This window comes from Octodon degus, unplaced genomic scaffold (genome assembly GCF_000260255.1).
Source record: "Octodon degus isolate 3935 unplaced genomic scaffold, OctDeg1.0 scaffold00121, whole genome shotgun sequence".
Lineage (NCBI taxonomy): Eukaryota > Metazoa > Chordata > Mammalia > Rodentia > Octodontidae > Octodon > Octodon degus.
Genome location: NW_004524697.1, coordinates 1,161,752 through 1,178,489, shown reverse-complemented (window position 1 = coordinate 1,178,489; position 16,738 = coordinate 1,161,752). Strand labels below are relative to the sequence as shown.

The 16,738-nt window shown below is 41.2% G+C and overlaps 1 protein-coding gene across 1 annotated transcript in view; it reads right to left on the bottom strand.

The window, feature by feature from the left end:
• The window catches only part of Spata4 (spermatogenesis associated 4), an 8,382-nt gene extending 4,264 nt beyond the window's left edge, over positions 1–4,118 (bottom strand). The window contains exons 1-4 of the mRNA XM_004640247.2: positions 3,897–4,118; positions 2,811–2,940; positions 2,335–2,453; positions 2,014–2,234 (exon numbers count right to left, since the gene is read on the bottom strand). Of these exons, the coding sequence (XP_004640304.1) occupies positions 2,014–2,234; positions 2,335–2,453; positions 2,811–2,940; positions 3,897–4,114 (688 nt within the window). The 5' untranslated portion in view covers positions 4,115–4,118. The remainder of the gene's footprint in view (positions 1–2,013; positions 2,235–2,334; positions 2,454–2,810; positions 2,941–3,896) is intronic.
• Between the last annotated feature and the right edge of the window lie 12,620 nt (positions 4,119–16,738).

The window sequence follows — 16,738 nt, the reverse complement described above, 5'->3', positions numbered from 1 at the left end:
TTTCCATATGAATTGAAAATGAACTGAGCTTAGAAGTGAAAAACTCCACTTCATCAATTTAAATCAAGGAAAATAAGTTTAGAATGCCATAGTGGAAGTAGTCTAACTCCAAATTTCATGTTCAATCATTCTGGCCAAACAAAGTCATTATGAATCTTACCAATATGACAATAGCCATTTGATCTCAGTACAGATGTCTGGGTTCTCTATTTAAATTCTTTCAGGCTAAAATCAAAGCATTGGCAGGGCTTCATTTTTTTTTTTTTCTGGTAGCTTGGAGGATGAATCCCCCTGCAAGCTCACTCAGAGTGTTTGGCAGATGGCAAACCCTCACACTTGTGGCACTGGGATTCATGTTTCTTCGCTGGTGTCTGCCAAGTGTAGTTCTTTGATCCTAGAAGCCAGGCCACATGCCTTTTGTAGCTCCCCACGGCAAGAACAGGTCGATACCCTACAGGCTATACTTCAAACCTCTCTTTTTCTGAATCTTTCAAATTCCAGTTGCAGAAAGATCTTTGCTTGTGAGGGCTCATGTGATTAGACTAGGCTCATCTGAATCGTCCAGCTGACACTTCTAGCCTAAAGTCCATACTTACATTTTTTTCTACAAAGACTCCTTTGTGATAGAATGTTACATAGCCACAGGTTTCAGAGATTTGATATAATCTGGGGACCTATTTTGCTGACCACCAAGTTCAATAAGATCAATCAAATGAGGAAAGTATGAAATGAAGGATAACAGATAAATTATATGCACAGATAAACCAATATTTTAATCCAGAAATTACAAACCAAGTCAGCAAAACAGTACTTTTGGAGGACAGTACAGTGAGTTGGCCAGAGAAGGACATGAAGTAATACTCTTTCTTAAACCCCATTAGATACTCTATTCAGTGTCATTAGGCTTTTCTAATCATATATGTATGCATTATACATGACCACTTGCATGTGTAACATATAGTAAAGTGCCAATGTTGCAAAACATACAAAGTTACAACATAAATTACACAGAAGGACTAATAACATGAATTCTTCATTTACAAATTACAGTCAGAGCCAGAAATCTGAATCAATAAGGGAAGAAAAACAAGAAAATAGGAGATTAACGAAAAGAGTAAGGAAGGTTAGAATCCAAGTTATCTCTCTCAATTTGAGGCAGAATAGAGTAGGAGATAAAGTTGGTCCTTTTCTTTCTTTCCACAGACCAGGTAGAACATGCTTTTTCAGAAAACAGAATTCAGAAGGGAGAGAAATCCTAATCTATGTCTGCCTCATCTTCTGAATGTTTTGAAAACTCAGAAAATGATGGGTTCTTTAGTTGTCTGGAGTCAAGCAGAATAAGATTCCAAGACATGAAACAGATCACTAGGAAACATAAAAGGGGATGATTCTTTCAGTCTCGGAGGATGACAAGTGTTTTGGGTGCTTTGGTAATTATTTCAATGAAACCTCTAGAAAGGCCACAAGTTGCTCCAACTCACCCACCACCCACATGACAAGGATGCTATGCTAAAGAGGACACTGGCCAGTCTCTAGAAAGCATGAATCATGGTAATCCAGCTTTCCCCTCAAAAGGATTTATATTCTGAAACATGCCTATCCTCTTGAGTTACTTCAGTCAATGTATGAACTTATATCAATAAGAGCTTGCTTTAATAAATTGGCAAACTTTTTTTCTAAAACAAAATATATCCTATGTTAACCTGTGATTTCATTTTAAAAATAAATTAAAGGGGCCACGTAGATGGCTCAGTAGAAAAAACGCTTCCCTCACAAGTGCAAGCCTCTGAGTTCAATCCCCGATTCCACAAAAAACAAATAAATGAATAAATAAATAAATAATAAAAATAAAAGCCACTCCAACAATAATAAACCATTCTGCTGTGACAAACTTCTTCCCATTAAGCCAGAGGCTGAAGGCAGCAACAGGTCCATAGAATACTTTTCTTTCATCCGTGCTTGATTTGCCTCATTATGTTTGGAAGAATTTAGCTTTTTCTAAGGAAAACTTACCGGGATTCAATTTTCTGCTTATTTTTCTTTGCAACATTTGCAAAAGTAAGAGGAACTCTGCTTTAAGTTCATTGCTGAGTATGTTGGGATTGCTTTTTAATTCCGTTAACCTAATGTTATCTTTAATAAACTTTGAAGCTGTAGACCTGGAAACCATAGGTAAATGCATCTGGTAACTATAGTCTGTGAAATTCACGATGTCCTCCTGGATACTTTTAATTCTGTAAACAAGAAATATCATTGACAAGGCACATTTTTGGTAATGAGATTTGTATTAACAAAATGTCAGATTGTATTGCTAGAAAATTTGAAATAACTTACTCTCGGTGTGTTAACAAAGTATAAACTTCTTGTATCAATATTTCAGGTACTCCAGGTTTACAATGAATTGTTCCATGGATTAGTTCTTTAGGTAATTTAAGTTTCTTTTTCGCTAGAAACTTTAATAGAAAGAAGACATTTTCATCATAAAATATTACACAGAAATCACCAACTTACTATGATTAAGTCCTCTTGTATCTCAACTAATTTCCTATTAACATGTCAATTATCAAAAAATAATACATTTAGCAAGAGAAACCATCATATCTCATACTAACTGAAGTGAATATACTCATTTTTATAGGTGATTCAGGACATAACAAGAGCTAAATTTAAACCTTCTTTCCATACAGGGGAATAAGCTGCCACTCCCTAGCACTGCATCTTACCATACAATCACGCACACATGTAACTATCCATGAAATTCAGAACAGACTTTTTAAAACACATTTAACAGTAAACGGTTGCAAATTTACCTTCTCTAATTGTGCCCAGTTATCCAACTTGACTTTTAAAGAGGTTCCATTTTCAAAGTATGATAATTTAAGGTCCCAAGGATAATATATACAGAATATTTCTGCAATCAGGAAGCCATTTGAAAAATCTCTGATCCATAGCAATAAGGAAATAAGGTTTAGTTAATAATACAGTTTATATAATGAAAACCAATCTAATATTCCACACTGACCAAAACTACACTGTAAAATTTGTTTTGTTGGATCACTGCTCTGGAAAAGTACTATATATTTAACATTTTGATGAGATTATATGCACAACAAAGGCTCTGGTGTTTTTGTTTTGTTTTGTCTTTTTGAGACAGAGTCATGCTATGCAGTTCAGGCTGGACTTGAACTCACTTTGTAGTCCAAGCTGATCTCCAACTCGCAATGATTCTTCTGCCTCAGCCTCCCGAGTGCTGGGATTACAGACATGTGCAACCATGCCCCGCTTGGTGTCCTTTTAAGGAACCCACATCTGAATTTGAACAAGATCCGCAGGTGATTCTCAAGCCAACGGAAAGTTTCAGGGGCATCTTTGTATGGTGTCTCTAACATCAGTCAGTATCAGTAAAACCAGAGTGCTTTCTGCAAAAGATGTGTGGCCTTAATATTTGCAAAATTTAGTTTACTTTCTCAGAGCAAATATTAACTGTCAGTTACCTTCTGGGAGGCCATTCTTAAATAGCAAGTTTCTGAAATCACTGATAGCTCTCAAACCAGATGTCATCTCAGTGGGAGGGCAGATCAATCTTCAGTAACTAAGCAAGCTCCCTACAGAAAGAGCCTTGACTATTTTATATTTTTGTAATACTAAAGAATTTGATATTAGTGTAAGTCTACAATTCAGTGATTTGTTAATTAAATGAGCGACGTGTTTCATGGTCTACTTCTTAAGCCTTTAAGCCTTCTTTAAACTCCTGCGAGTTCGTGTGTGAGGAGGCCGCTGGGAGTTCCGAGCGGGGACCGGCCCGGCCCGGGTGGGGACCGCGAGGCAGCCGTCTGGGCCCACCAGCGGCGGGGAGGGCGGCCGGCCAGCGCCGCGGGGTGGGCCGCTCGCAGCACCTGCTGATGTTCCTGGGGAAGAAGCTGAGGTTGAGGCCCTGGAGCCAGCGGAGAACGGAACGGGACACGCGGGAGTTCTTCGGAGGAGGCGGATAGACAACACACTTCCCCAGCTTCCTGCTGGTCAGGGCGGCCAGTTTGGGCGAAGCTGCTGACGGCTTGCTCCAGGCTGCCACCGGCGGCGCTAAACACTCTTCTGCCTGGCCGGCGGCAGCCATGGTGCTCTCCCGGTTCCTATGGCAACCGCGGCGGTGGGGCGGGGCCTGGGGCGGGGCCTCTGGAGGAGGGCGGGGTCTGGGGCGGGGGCGGGGTCTCAGAGTGAAGGGGCGGGGTATCTGGGCCAAGGGGCGGGGTCTTGGGGCCGAGGAGCAAGGTCTCTGCCACAGTAGTCCCAGCCCTAGGGGTCCTGCACTAACTGGCAACCTAATCCTTAAGTGAAGCTTTCCATCTGAATTTTAGTTGGTTTCACTAGCAACCAGTTTAGAGCTTTACCTTTTAATTTCCCGGTTCATAAATTTTGTATATTAAATAATGTGGTTTCTGCCCAACCAACAGTCTAAACTCACTCAAGCGTTTTGAAGACAGGTATGAAAATCTCCAGAGGACAGAACGGTGCTAGAGAACTGGAAGCCATGAGCGACAAGGTGCAGGGAGCTTCATAATGTAACACTCCTGTTTCCTCAATTATTGTATCAAGGTCCATAAGAAAGGGTGGAATTGAAAACAATTTGTAGGTTAGATTTTCCACTTCAAGAGTATGTCCTCCTATGCATGATTTACTCATTCACGCATCAAATATTTCAGTCCCTGCTATGCGTCAAGAACTCGGCCAGTCTCCTAGAATTTATCAGTGAATGATGCAGAATAAAAGGGTGATTGCAAAGTGGACATAGGAATTATAAATTGAATATATAAGCAAAATATTAAAATCTTTTAAACATTTTTGCAGCAAAAATGCATCTAATGTGGAATGTGGATGCACATTCATCAAGAAATGTGATATGGTCTTTCAAGAGATGTAGAGCTTTTTACTGTATACTTGTACACATGTTTATCAATAATGTAAAATAATGCATATTTGTAAGTGGTTAAAAAAAGAAAAAAATTCAATTTTTTTTCTTTGCCCAATGAAATTTTTCAGGAATGATTCAATCGTGCAATGAAATTTAAATAAAATGTATTTACTTATTTGGTTCAGGGCCTCACTAGGCAGCTCAGACTCGCAGTGATCCTGCTATCTCAACCTCCGACCCCCAACCCCCAGTGCTGGGATTACAGGCTTGAGCTGCCACGTCTGGTTTTGGTGGCGGGCAAGGCGCACAAGGTGCTCCCAAGGTTCCAGGGCCTGCTGGCATGGCATGCAGTACCGGGATGGAACCCTGGTCCTTACACTTGCCAGGCAGGTGCTTAGACCGCCAAGCTATCTCCCTAGCTCTGCAGTGAACTTTTTTGAGAAACTGTGCTGAGCTATGACTAGATCCTCATCACCCAATAAGGTAGCCACTACAACATAAACTCAGGTCAATCTAAATAAAATAAATCTCAGTAACACCAGCTACATCTCAGCTATTGAGTAGCCCCACACGGCCAGTGATGATCTCTTGCGCTGCTCAGATGCAGCTCTGCTCCACCACTGTACGAGTTCTATTAGACAGCTGCTCACTCTAATCTTCACAAGCCTTAGAAATACAAATACCAGTGAAAAGATCACCCACACTGAAAATCTCACCATGGTAAGAAGGTGCTAGAACAAGGGTGCAGCCAACAATGTGGAAGCCTAGATGCCTAGAACTCTCTCACGAGAGTTGGCCTTTGAATTTGCTCTTCAAAGGCAGAATTTTGAATTGGTTAGGACATGGCCTTTGAAGGACTGGCTCTATATGTGTGATTTTGGGTAAGTTGCTTAGCTCTCCTTATTCTTAAAGCATGGAAATAATTATTAAAAACCTTACAGCATTGCTGTGAGGATTAAGAAAATGAGTTCTAAAGGACTGAGAGTAACATGCTGGATAGTGTGCTTATTAAGTATAGATGTTTCTAAAATTGTTTCTGAGATGAACATAAAAGGGATGTGGATAATTCCATACAGAATGACCAATGTGAGCAAATACAGAGTGAGAACATTTTCCTACAAATGTGTTTTTAAGTAATTTATCTCTGATGTAAATACTCGCATCTATGGTCTCTGGTGGTGGAGCTGGAATTATGCAATGTAATGTTTCCTTTGATAAGGATTTTAATAAGTTCTGCTAATAGCTGAGACTAAAGAGAAAAACCAGCAGGCGGGAGGAAGAGAGGAGAGGTTTGCTGTTTCTTTTTGCTTGTTGCCCATTCCTGCGTCACCAGAGCAACAAAGCCTCACTGGCACTGAATGCTTGTTCTAGTCTCTTTTTTTAGCACTACTAGCAGGTTTCATCATGCTCTCTCAGAGATTTTAGTAACTACCAAGTATTTGCCCTTCTCACACATCCAAAAACCTGAATTTCCTCCGGGACACCTCCTCTGAGCTCCTGAGGTGCAGCACCCACTGGGCACAGCAAGTCCTAGACTTTCCTAACCTCAACATCTCCTGTGGAGTAGATAACTACTCTCTGAAGCCTGTCTATTTGGGGAGGGGAATTTTGAGGGACTCACTTTAATTTTTCAGCACAACATCTGTACCAGCAGCTCATAAATTGGTTTCTTGGTCCTCAGTCAATGGAGTGACTTTTTTCCTGGCTGGCTGCTGGATGATCCCTGGACTAAGGTTTTCTCTTCCACTAGCTCAACTTCTCTTCCACTAGCTCATCCAAGGAACTTGCTTCTTCCTGTCCAGGTCAAGTCAGAGTAATACAGTGTGATGCTCTGTGAGATGTTGCTGCCCCTGGGACTGAAATCAGGAAAATTCATTTGGCCTCCAGTGAGATCATGAACAGGTACTAGTGATCCCTATATATAAAATAAGAACTGTGGTCCCTGCAGATTGTTTTGAAGGTGAAAAAGTACCTTTCAGATCATAGCAGCATTGTATATGCTGGGAAGTATCCTCTCTATCATCTCACAAGATGTACAGAAGCAAAAGAGACTCCTCCCAAATAATAAAGAGCACTATCAAATACATTTTCTTTTCTGATCTCCAGTACCCATGTTGGTCACAACCCTGAAGGACTTTTGTCTTCAACTGTCTTGAACCTGTAGGGGAATCGTAACCCAAACTGTGGTATTTGATAGTTTCAAAGACTGGATTTTCAGAGGTGGTTTAACTGAAATGTTTTGGTTCAATGATTTATGGAAAAGATGCTTTTAACGCTTCTGCCATCTCCTAGTTTTGAAGTTGAATGGGAAAAATAAACACAATGTATCAGTGAGGATTCACTACAGGAACAGATACAACGTAATAGAAGAAAACACTTACAAAGCAGGCTGCTGGTGGTTCCCAGCTAACGTTCTGGAGAGCTGGGAGCTCCACTTGAGAGTCACAGACCTGAAGCGCACTGCTCAGTCAGCAAGCATCTGTGTGGGAAAGCTGAAGTGTCTACTGTACTGGAGAAGAATGTCCAGAGAGGACGGCAAAGACCAGAACCTCTGAAAAGGCCAAAGGGTAGATTTCTTTCTTTCTCTTTTTATTCCATCCAAACCACTGGAGAATGCCACGCCCATCTAGGGTGTCTTCCCTTCTCAGTTTTCAGCTTACAAGGCAATCATCCAGATACACCCAGAACTATGCGCCACTAATCCACGGGGCAGCTCTTAATCCATTCAAGTTGACAATTAATCATCACACACAGGAACTAGAGAATTGTTTATGGTTAAACAAACAAAACTATATACTTATGGATGTACCTACTATACCCTATATTACTATTCAAATAGTTTATAATCCAATATTGAAATCAGTCTTAAGATGGATTACATGATTTAATGATTTATTGAAACATTTTGATCTCATGTTAAACTTTGATTAACTTTGAAGCTAAATGATGAGTTTTGCTTGTTCATCTCTTCTTAGTATGAGTTATTTGCTTATATTGAGGCTACTTTTAATTATAGCTAATAACTCAGTGGCAACTGATAATATCTCTAATGACCTATAACCATCACTTAAAAGTGAAAACTCCAATAGGAGAAGACATCTTTCTCATTCTACAAATACTCAGTGACTTAAACTTACACCTTTCTGATTATGTTGTGAGGCTGTACAGGAGTTGAGTCAAAAGACAAAGTAACAGGAGAAAAAGAATGAGGCTGCTTCATCTTGTACTCTGGTTCCTAACCCAGCAAATACTGCTAAGTACAGACCCAGGACTTGCAGTGACACCGCATCAAGCTCTTCTTTCTTTTGGCATTTCCTATTTACCAGGGGCCACTGGGGTGGGTGATAGGGCTGTGTGGATGGGCTCACTAGACCATGTGCCCTCCAGTATTGCTGCGGCAAAGACGGAGGGGCAGGATGCACACTGGCTCACAGCCTGCGAGTGATGTGCCACCTCCATTCAAGTCCATCGTATACTGTAGTCTCACCCGAGCTGTGTACAAATCCTGGGAAACCAAAGGAGCCCATGCACTATTTAGCCAGCATGGTGCCAGCCATTTGTGCTGTCTCAGAAACCCTTTTTGAAAGGGATCTAACCTTCTTGGATGTGCAGCACTTTGGGAGATGAGGAAAGATGTTATGTTTTGCCCCTGAAAATTCACCCATTGGCTCCAGTGGGAAAATTCAACTAGTTAAAATTGGCCTCAGAGGTTTGATCTATCAGTCACTATATTCCCTCATACTTTTCCTTTTTTATCTCCTTATCTCTCAGCTCAGAAGCTGGGAGATTTAAAATAAAATCAAATCATTTCCTGCTAGTGAGAAGACAGCAGTCCTACTTTCAGTCAACACCAGCAGGAGCAGAACTTCAATATCCACACAAAGTTATAGGTTCCAGCTGGGAACGGTGGTGCATGCCTCTAATCCCAGCATTCAAGAGTCTGAGGAAGGAGGACCATTGTAAGTTTGAGGTTGGCCTGGGCTACAAAGTGGGCTGAAGGCCAGCCTGAACTGCATAGTGAGACTCTGTCTCAAAACAAACAAACAAACAAACAAAAAAGTTTTAATATTTCTTTCCAATTCCTTGGAAAATAAGCAAAACAACAACTAAGGGATGAGGATATAGTTCAATGGCACAGAGGCTGCCTGGCAAGCACAAGGTCCTGAGTTTAACTCTTGATAACAACAACAAAAATGTTCAGAAACAACAGGAGCCAAGTTGAAAAGAGAGGAAATAAGATTAAATACTTACACACCCGTGGCATAACAAATGTCTATTTCTTATATTTCTATCAAGTAGAACCATGCTAACTTCAATCTACTGAATGACTGAAAAAATATTTGTTCTCTCTTAGTGGCAGGGGCAGCACTCGGGCTGGGCTCTGGTGCCTGCTCTCCTGGTCTTGGTGTCATTCATGGGGCCTGTGTTTTCTGGCTGCTTACCAGAGCTCCACTCAAGAGGGCATCGCTCACATACTGTGTCACTGGAGATGGCTGTCACTGGGCCATCCTCTCCACATTTTAATCTTCTTCTAGCCCAGGTCACAGCCCATGGTGACCTTAGGCTTTCACGTGGAAGCAGAACTGCAAGGTCCTTGAGGCCTCGGTTCAAAATTCACCCCTGATTACTTCTACCATCTTTCTTGCCTATGGAAACAAATAGGACCAGTTAAACAGGAAAACAGATTTAGTCTCTTGATGGAAGGAGAAGGAAGGTACACGTGCACAGGAATGAGGAATGCTTGTGGGACACTGCAGACAATCTACTGCACGTCCCCTTCGCCCTCGCGTTAACCAGCACTTCCTAGCACCAGAAGTAGAAGAGTACAGATGTCTGTCTGGAGACACAAAGAGTATACTTAAGGGCCTCAAGCCCACTGCAGTGTCCCATGCAAGTCCATATCAATGATCAGCACCCACAAGGCTATGGGCCAATGGTACAGCTAGAAAGTCAGTGCAGGAGGGTGAAGGATCCATGGCAAAGGCTGACAGATCTGTGCTGGAGCCAGGAGATGATGTCCAAGATGAAGAGAAGGATCGCACCTCTTCCAAAGAAAGACAGCAGCCAAAATTCCATTGAAAAAACCCACCAAGAAGCAGCCTCTTCAAGAAAATCAGTAGCAGGAAATCTTCCCCTCATGTTCTCCTCTTAGGCCGCATCTACAACAATGCTCGGGGGGATCTTCCACACCAGAACCATGCTGACTCAGTTCCCTGGGGGTTTCCACTGTGGTTGACCATTAGTTAATCCACAATCCACCACATGCCTCTTGCACAAATATAGTTTGGTTTCTTGCAGGAAATTTTTCTGTAAGGATTCAAGAAAAGAGGAAAAGTTTCCTCATGGAAAAAGGGAATATTATGTTTTGCACTGTGAGTGTTTTTCCTCCTCCCCTTGTTCTGCTAAGTCTGGGTCTAGATGAAAGGAATTATGTGAGGAGTTCCTGTCTGAGTTCATCAACCAGGAAGACCAGTGTAAGAACCATTGCACAACAGAATAAAACAGTCTGCACAATTTGCAGGGTGCAGAGTAAAATAAGAATGTAGGAAAAGCTATTTAAGATTAGGAATTTTAAGGTGCCAATAGCAAACATGGAGTCCCTAGAAGTATGCAGGTTTGTAACAGACTCAACTCAGTATTTCCAACAAGAACAAGTGTGTGTGTGCACGTGTATGCATGCGTGTGTGTGTGTGTGTGTGTGTGTGTGTGTTGATACTGTAACTTCTTATTTACATAAAGTGAAAGAAAAAAGACTATGATACTCCTTACAATACTACTTATTTTTTCTAAACAGAATGTAATAATGAATGAAATAATAAAATGATACAATGACTACGTTCTATCCTCTACACTGAAGTAATTTGCCTGAGAATTAAATTGAATTCTATTTTCCAAGAAGGAATGTATTATCCAAAGCAATGTGCCATTAGGTACCCAGCTGGCATCATTCTGCACAATCATTTGGAACACAACAATGTGACATCCTGACTTCACTCTGAGACAGATGCCTCAAAAATTAGGTGGCGGTTAGGGAAACATTTTGTCTTTCCTGTATGTGTGAATTATGTTGTCTCTAAGAATGAATATGTCCTTCTCCAGTATAGAAGTTAAGGGGAAGAGATTTTGAGCAGGTGCTTCTTGGGCAATGGAGAGAATTTCAAGGCCGCCTGCCTTCCACCCTGTTAGAGGCACCAGCTGCAGCCCAGCCTCTCAGTGCCTGCACCTATGAGGACCTGCTTTGCTGGTGAGCTAGCCCTGCCGTGGCAGGAGGCCTGCTACCTCAAGGGATGCTCCACTTCAGACCCACGACCAACTACGTGGCCTTTCCTGCTCTGATGCTTCACAGTGAGTGCAAATTCCCTCAAATGCCCCTTCCCATACTGCTAATGTATCTGCAGGCATTTCCATGCCAAGGAAATATGTCTATTCTAATGAAGTCACTGAGAGATTATTCTACATCAGTGCTTCCTCAGAGTGCAATTTTCTCCTCAGGGGACAGGTGACAGTGAAGTTTTGGAGGCATTTTATTCATCGCAGCTGCGGAGGACACTGTCCTGGCATCTATCAGGCAGGGGCTTGGATGCTTCTGTATGCCCTGCCATGTACAGGACTGGCCCTCACAAAAACCACCTCACCCCAGATAGTCACAACGTTGAGGTTGAGAAGTCCTGTTCTGCATTAAATCAAACTTGTAGAAATGTGCTACTTAGGAAAAGCATAGATTCTCGGCTAAGTATGGTGCTGAGCATAAATTTTGTGGCTTTCTGAAAAGCATAGGATTGAAAGAGGGCTGCCTTCCCAAACCAGGGGCCTGGGGATGGAAGAGGATTCTTGAGGGAGGTAGTGTTAGAACTGTGCTCTGAAAACTGATCTAACCTTCTGAGATGAAAAGGGGAGAATCTCAGCACAAATACTTATGGCCCGTGAGTTCCAAGACAAAAATCAAAAGGTTACACTCATGCACTTGTCTTTGTAGTCCTTATGAATAGCTTTTGCCTAGTGTTAACTAAACATTTTTGCAGCAAAACAAAACAGTTAATAAAAAAAGCAACTCCTACTTATAATGAATGGACCTTAGAAGTAACTTACTCCACTGAACTGTTAAGAAGATTAAACTCTTGCTCTCTCTCCAAGTTCTGAAACAATTCTCATGGAAGACAAGGGATTGAGGCAGCTGGAACAAAGCATTACTGATGGAATTGTTATTTGAGGATATGACTGATGTCTGTGTGCAAGGAGCTTCCTAATTTGCACTGCAGCATCAGGATGGAGTACCGCCAGCCATGGGCCTTGAGATCATCCACTGCAAGTAGGCACAGAGAGGCAGAGCTGGCAGTTTGTGCTCTGTGGGTGACTCAACTCAGAAAGGAAGATAAAAGGCTTTGCTTGCTTAGTTCTCCTTCCAATTTAACCATTCCAGTTTGGTTCTCCCTGCCTCTATTTTCTCCTGGGAAAAGAGGGAGGCAATGCACATGGTGGTAGGGGAGGATGAGAGGTGGGTCAGGACTCAGCCGTGCATGCTATCCATATGGCACTTGCCCCTACAGGGCGGAGCACAGCAGGAGTGGAGAAAGGGCTCCATCTCGCCTGCCTTGCAAATCTAAGACACAGTCCCATACTGCCTTTGGGGACAGGGTGCTCCTTTCCACTGCATGCTTTTCAGGAAACCATAACGTTTACCTTCAAGCTTCTCCTTCCAATGAGAATGAAAGGGACAGGGGCCCAGGGACAGGTAATTACAAGATGAACTCCTCACCATAGATGGAACTTATAAACCCTCCACCTTCATTTTCAAAACCCTTTTAATAAAGAGCTGAAGTGAGAAGTCCCAAGTGGGGAGCCATGTTCAGAATGCCAGCTGCCTCGTCTCCGGGAAGGACTGGACTGTGAGAACCCTACCTGGTCACAAGGACAAGGCACAGAGAGGTCGAGTCCTGACTCCCCTCTGTTCACACTGCCCTCCTCCCACACCATAAACCTACATATTTCTTTTCAGAAGTTACAAATAAAGTGCTAATTGCATCTTGTGTGTGGGTGAGGGAATGATGGGAAATGATGTGTTTCCCACGCCTCTGTCCTTTACTCTGACTTAGACGGACACGCACACCGTGACGAGGGAATATAAAGGCCTGTCCTGCCATTGGGTCCACCCTCAACCACTCCTGCAAGAAAGGACTGCTGGCCCCCATTCCTCAGATGCCATGATTTCTGTCTCCAAATACCTCACATGGGACAGTTGTGCAGGGCCCACACAGTGGCCCATGATGGGACCTGTTCTCCTGTTGGATTGACTGGCGACTTCTGTCTTTAATCAAGAAGTGATCCTCTTGTGTTTTTCCTTTATTTTTTCAGTATAGAGGACTGAAGCCAGAGCCTTAGCCCTGCACTACATCCTCAGAGCCTCCCCCCTTTTTGAGGCAAGGTCTCACAAGTTGCTAAATTACATGGGTTGGCTTTGAACTTGTAATCCTCCTGCTTTAGCCTCCTACACTGCTGTGATTACAGGCTTGCACCACCAAAGCCAGCCAAGTGAGCTTTCTTGGGTGATATCAGGTCACGCACCCATTAAGAATCTTCATTCAATTGTGGACATCTTCATTACTTGGTAATTTGCTAGCATGCTCTGTTTGTATTCTGGCACAAAATTGCTAATGTCTCCACATTTGGAGAAATGGATTTCATCGGTGCTGTTTGTATGACACAGAGTGAATTATCCAATTTAGGATAGAAATCCAGCCAATGTTTTCTTTGAAATATTCAGGTCATTTCGATCTCCTTTGGCATCCCTGTTCTCCATTATGAATACTCCTTTCTTGGGTCATTATGTTGAGCAAAGTAAAGATCCTGATGTGACAACATTTTTAAAAAATGTATTTAGTACAAGATCTACAGGGTCTCAGTGCACAGATTGGACTCATAGTGATCTTCCTGTTTTCAGCCTCCCAATTCCAATCTACCACACCCAGTGCAATGCACAGTGAGAATAAAGACACTAAGGCATATTTGTAGTTTTGGGGAGCTGAAGTGGTCCTAAGTCCAGCCATGATGATGGCTATCTGGAACAAATTCCTTGATCCAAGGCTGAACCTGGGTTTTATTCATTCATGAAGAAAGGAGTGGAGGCCTGCTTTCACCTCTGCAATACACAGAGAGAAAGATAATAGAGAGTAACCTGCTTTACACAATTGAGATAGCATCTAATATTTGGGGGTCTGTACTTGGGCTCTGGTGTGTAATCTTTCAAGCTCCAGGAAGTCATAGGCTCTATCTCAAGGCTCAATCCCAACCGACAGCCTGGAGCATTGGCTCATCATCCCGTCTTGCTCCTGCTCACATTAGGGAGCAGCAGGTGGGGGTTCCAAAGAAACATAGCTGCCACTTTCAAAGACTATCACCAGCATCTCAGCTAGATGGATATGCACTTCGTAAAGCCAAATGAAAAATTCTACCAGCTCTGTACGTGGAAATAGGGTCATACTCAGCCAAAATGGAGGTAAGTGCTCATCTTTTAAGGATTGTTGCCCCATTGGTCCTCCATGCACATGACACAGTGTATGTATGGGGGACACATTTTGGATTAGAAGACATGTGAATTACTGTATCTATTTTTTGCTCCACATTACTGTATTCTTATATTCATGATACAGTGGTTTTAAAGTATTTATAAAATATTTATAAAACTGAATAATATTCTCCATTACCTTCCATTCTAAAATAAAATAATACTTAGAATAAAAATGTGTTTTATTGCAAGAAATGATTTTAACCTCACTTTAACAAAGACACGGTACACTTAAGTGACAATATTTTTTTGATAAGATAATGTTTCTTTGATACTAAGCTAAGGTACAAATGTACAAGTAATTTTAATGTCCTTTGGTGTTTACTTCTTTTATTGTACAACACTAACAAAGAAAGTGTGTTGTATTATGCTTTTAATCTAGGACTTTACCACTAATTCAGGGAAAACAATAGTAGAAACATTGTACTAAAAAGAAGCTTTAATATCTAATTATTTCAATGATGTTATTCTATAATAAAACTTACTTTGTTGCCCATTATTCTCAGCATTACAGATGTAATAGACTGAGCTGTTCTGAAAATATAGTTTTAAAGGCCCCGGGTCATATACAATATATATGTTTATATATATGTTTATATATATTTGTTAACCAAATAAGCTTTTTCTTCACTCGGCAAGCTACAATTATCAACACTTTGTTCAGTCATAAATAATTAGTGGTTTATTTATGATTTCTGAGATGGAAGAAGGTTGGAATGCTATATGAAAACACTGAAGAGAGACTTTTAAGAAGCTGCTCTTGAGGAGGTCTTAAAATAGCTTAACAGGTGGGGACTGTTCTAAATATCTTAGCATGAAACAGCAGTGCTAGCTTTCCACCCAGTAGTTATCAAAAGAGACCTACTTACTTGGGAGCAAAGACTGAGTTCTCACAGAGGAGAGAAATTTGTCTCTTATTTGTTTTTTTTGGAAGTAGCTTTTATTTTACAATACTACCTGTGCCTATATTTGACAAATGTTTTTGAGTCTTTAACAAATTTTAGCTGTCATTTATGCAGTTTAAAATTTGAAGCCATATTTGTGGCACTTACCTGTAATCTCAGCACTGAGAGGCAGAGATGGGAGGATCCCTGTTGAGTTCCAGGCCAGCCTGCACCACATTGAAAGTCCTTGTCTTACAGTGCCATAGAAAAGTACTTAATTATACTATAATCGGTAGTTTCTTTGAAACATTGGCATAATAAGGTTTCTTCTTTGAAGATATTTTAAGAAATATAAAATTAAACACTTAACCTAATAGAGTAGAATATAATATCAAATGTCCATATTTTTCTCATCATGTAAGAGAAATGGAGATCTGTCCTCATTGTCGAGCTATGCCTTGGATTCATCAGCCATGCATTTGAGCAGCCGGAATGTTCTGTATGAAGTACCACACCACACAACCCGCCATTGGCTCCTCACAGAGCTTGGTGAAGCAGCCCAGCAGTTACCGGAATTGAATTGATTTGAGAAAATTTATGGCTTCAGCCACCTTTCTTCGTCGTGTCACTTACATAATACTTAACCCAGAAAGCACTGTGGGCATGATCCCTGGCCACTGAGTCAGGCTGAGAGAACATAAGCTGCAAGTTATTCCCGATGAAGTACCACTGCTGCTGGAACGCAGGAGTCTTAGGCATAGTGGGGTGTGTTGGGGACCCCCTGGCTTGCATTTATTGCCACCTTCACTGTGAGTGGTGACCAGTTCAGCTCATACAAGAGATCTCTTCCATTACCCATCTCCTGCCTAAACATCACCTGTAGAAATTTGTCTTTTCTTCATGAACTGATCATTATAGTGACAGATAGGTATTCACCAGATTTACTGAATGAGAAATATCTTTATTTCAAACTGCATATTTTCGAAACTGTATTCACATGTTACATTGATATTAAAAACACAAAGATAAACATAGTAGCCAAAACTAAAGTTAATTCATTCTTTGAAGGACACAGAACCTTTAAAATACAAACAGAATGAAATTACAATTAAATTAAAATTTTAGTAAGAATTCATGTTTTTCTTTCCTACTTTAACAAATATATATAAAATGGAAAATCTCTCAATTTTTTTCTCAACAATAAGAGGACAATAAAGTATAGATATTTTAAATATATTATAACCCTCAAACAGTAAAGGTCATAAAACAAAAGTACTAAGTAGTACACTTGAAATGAATATTAATATTTTACTGCTTGCCCATGTGATTTCATACTCAATTTGGCCTAGCATATATTAATACGAAAGACTCATTATGCAAATA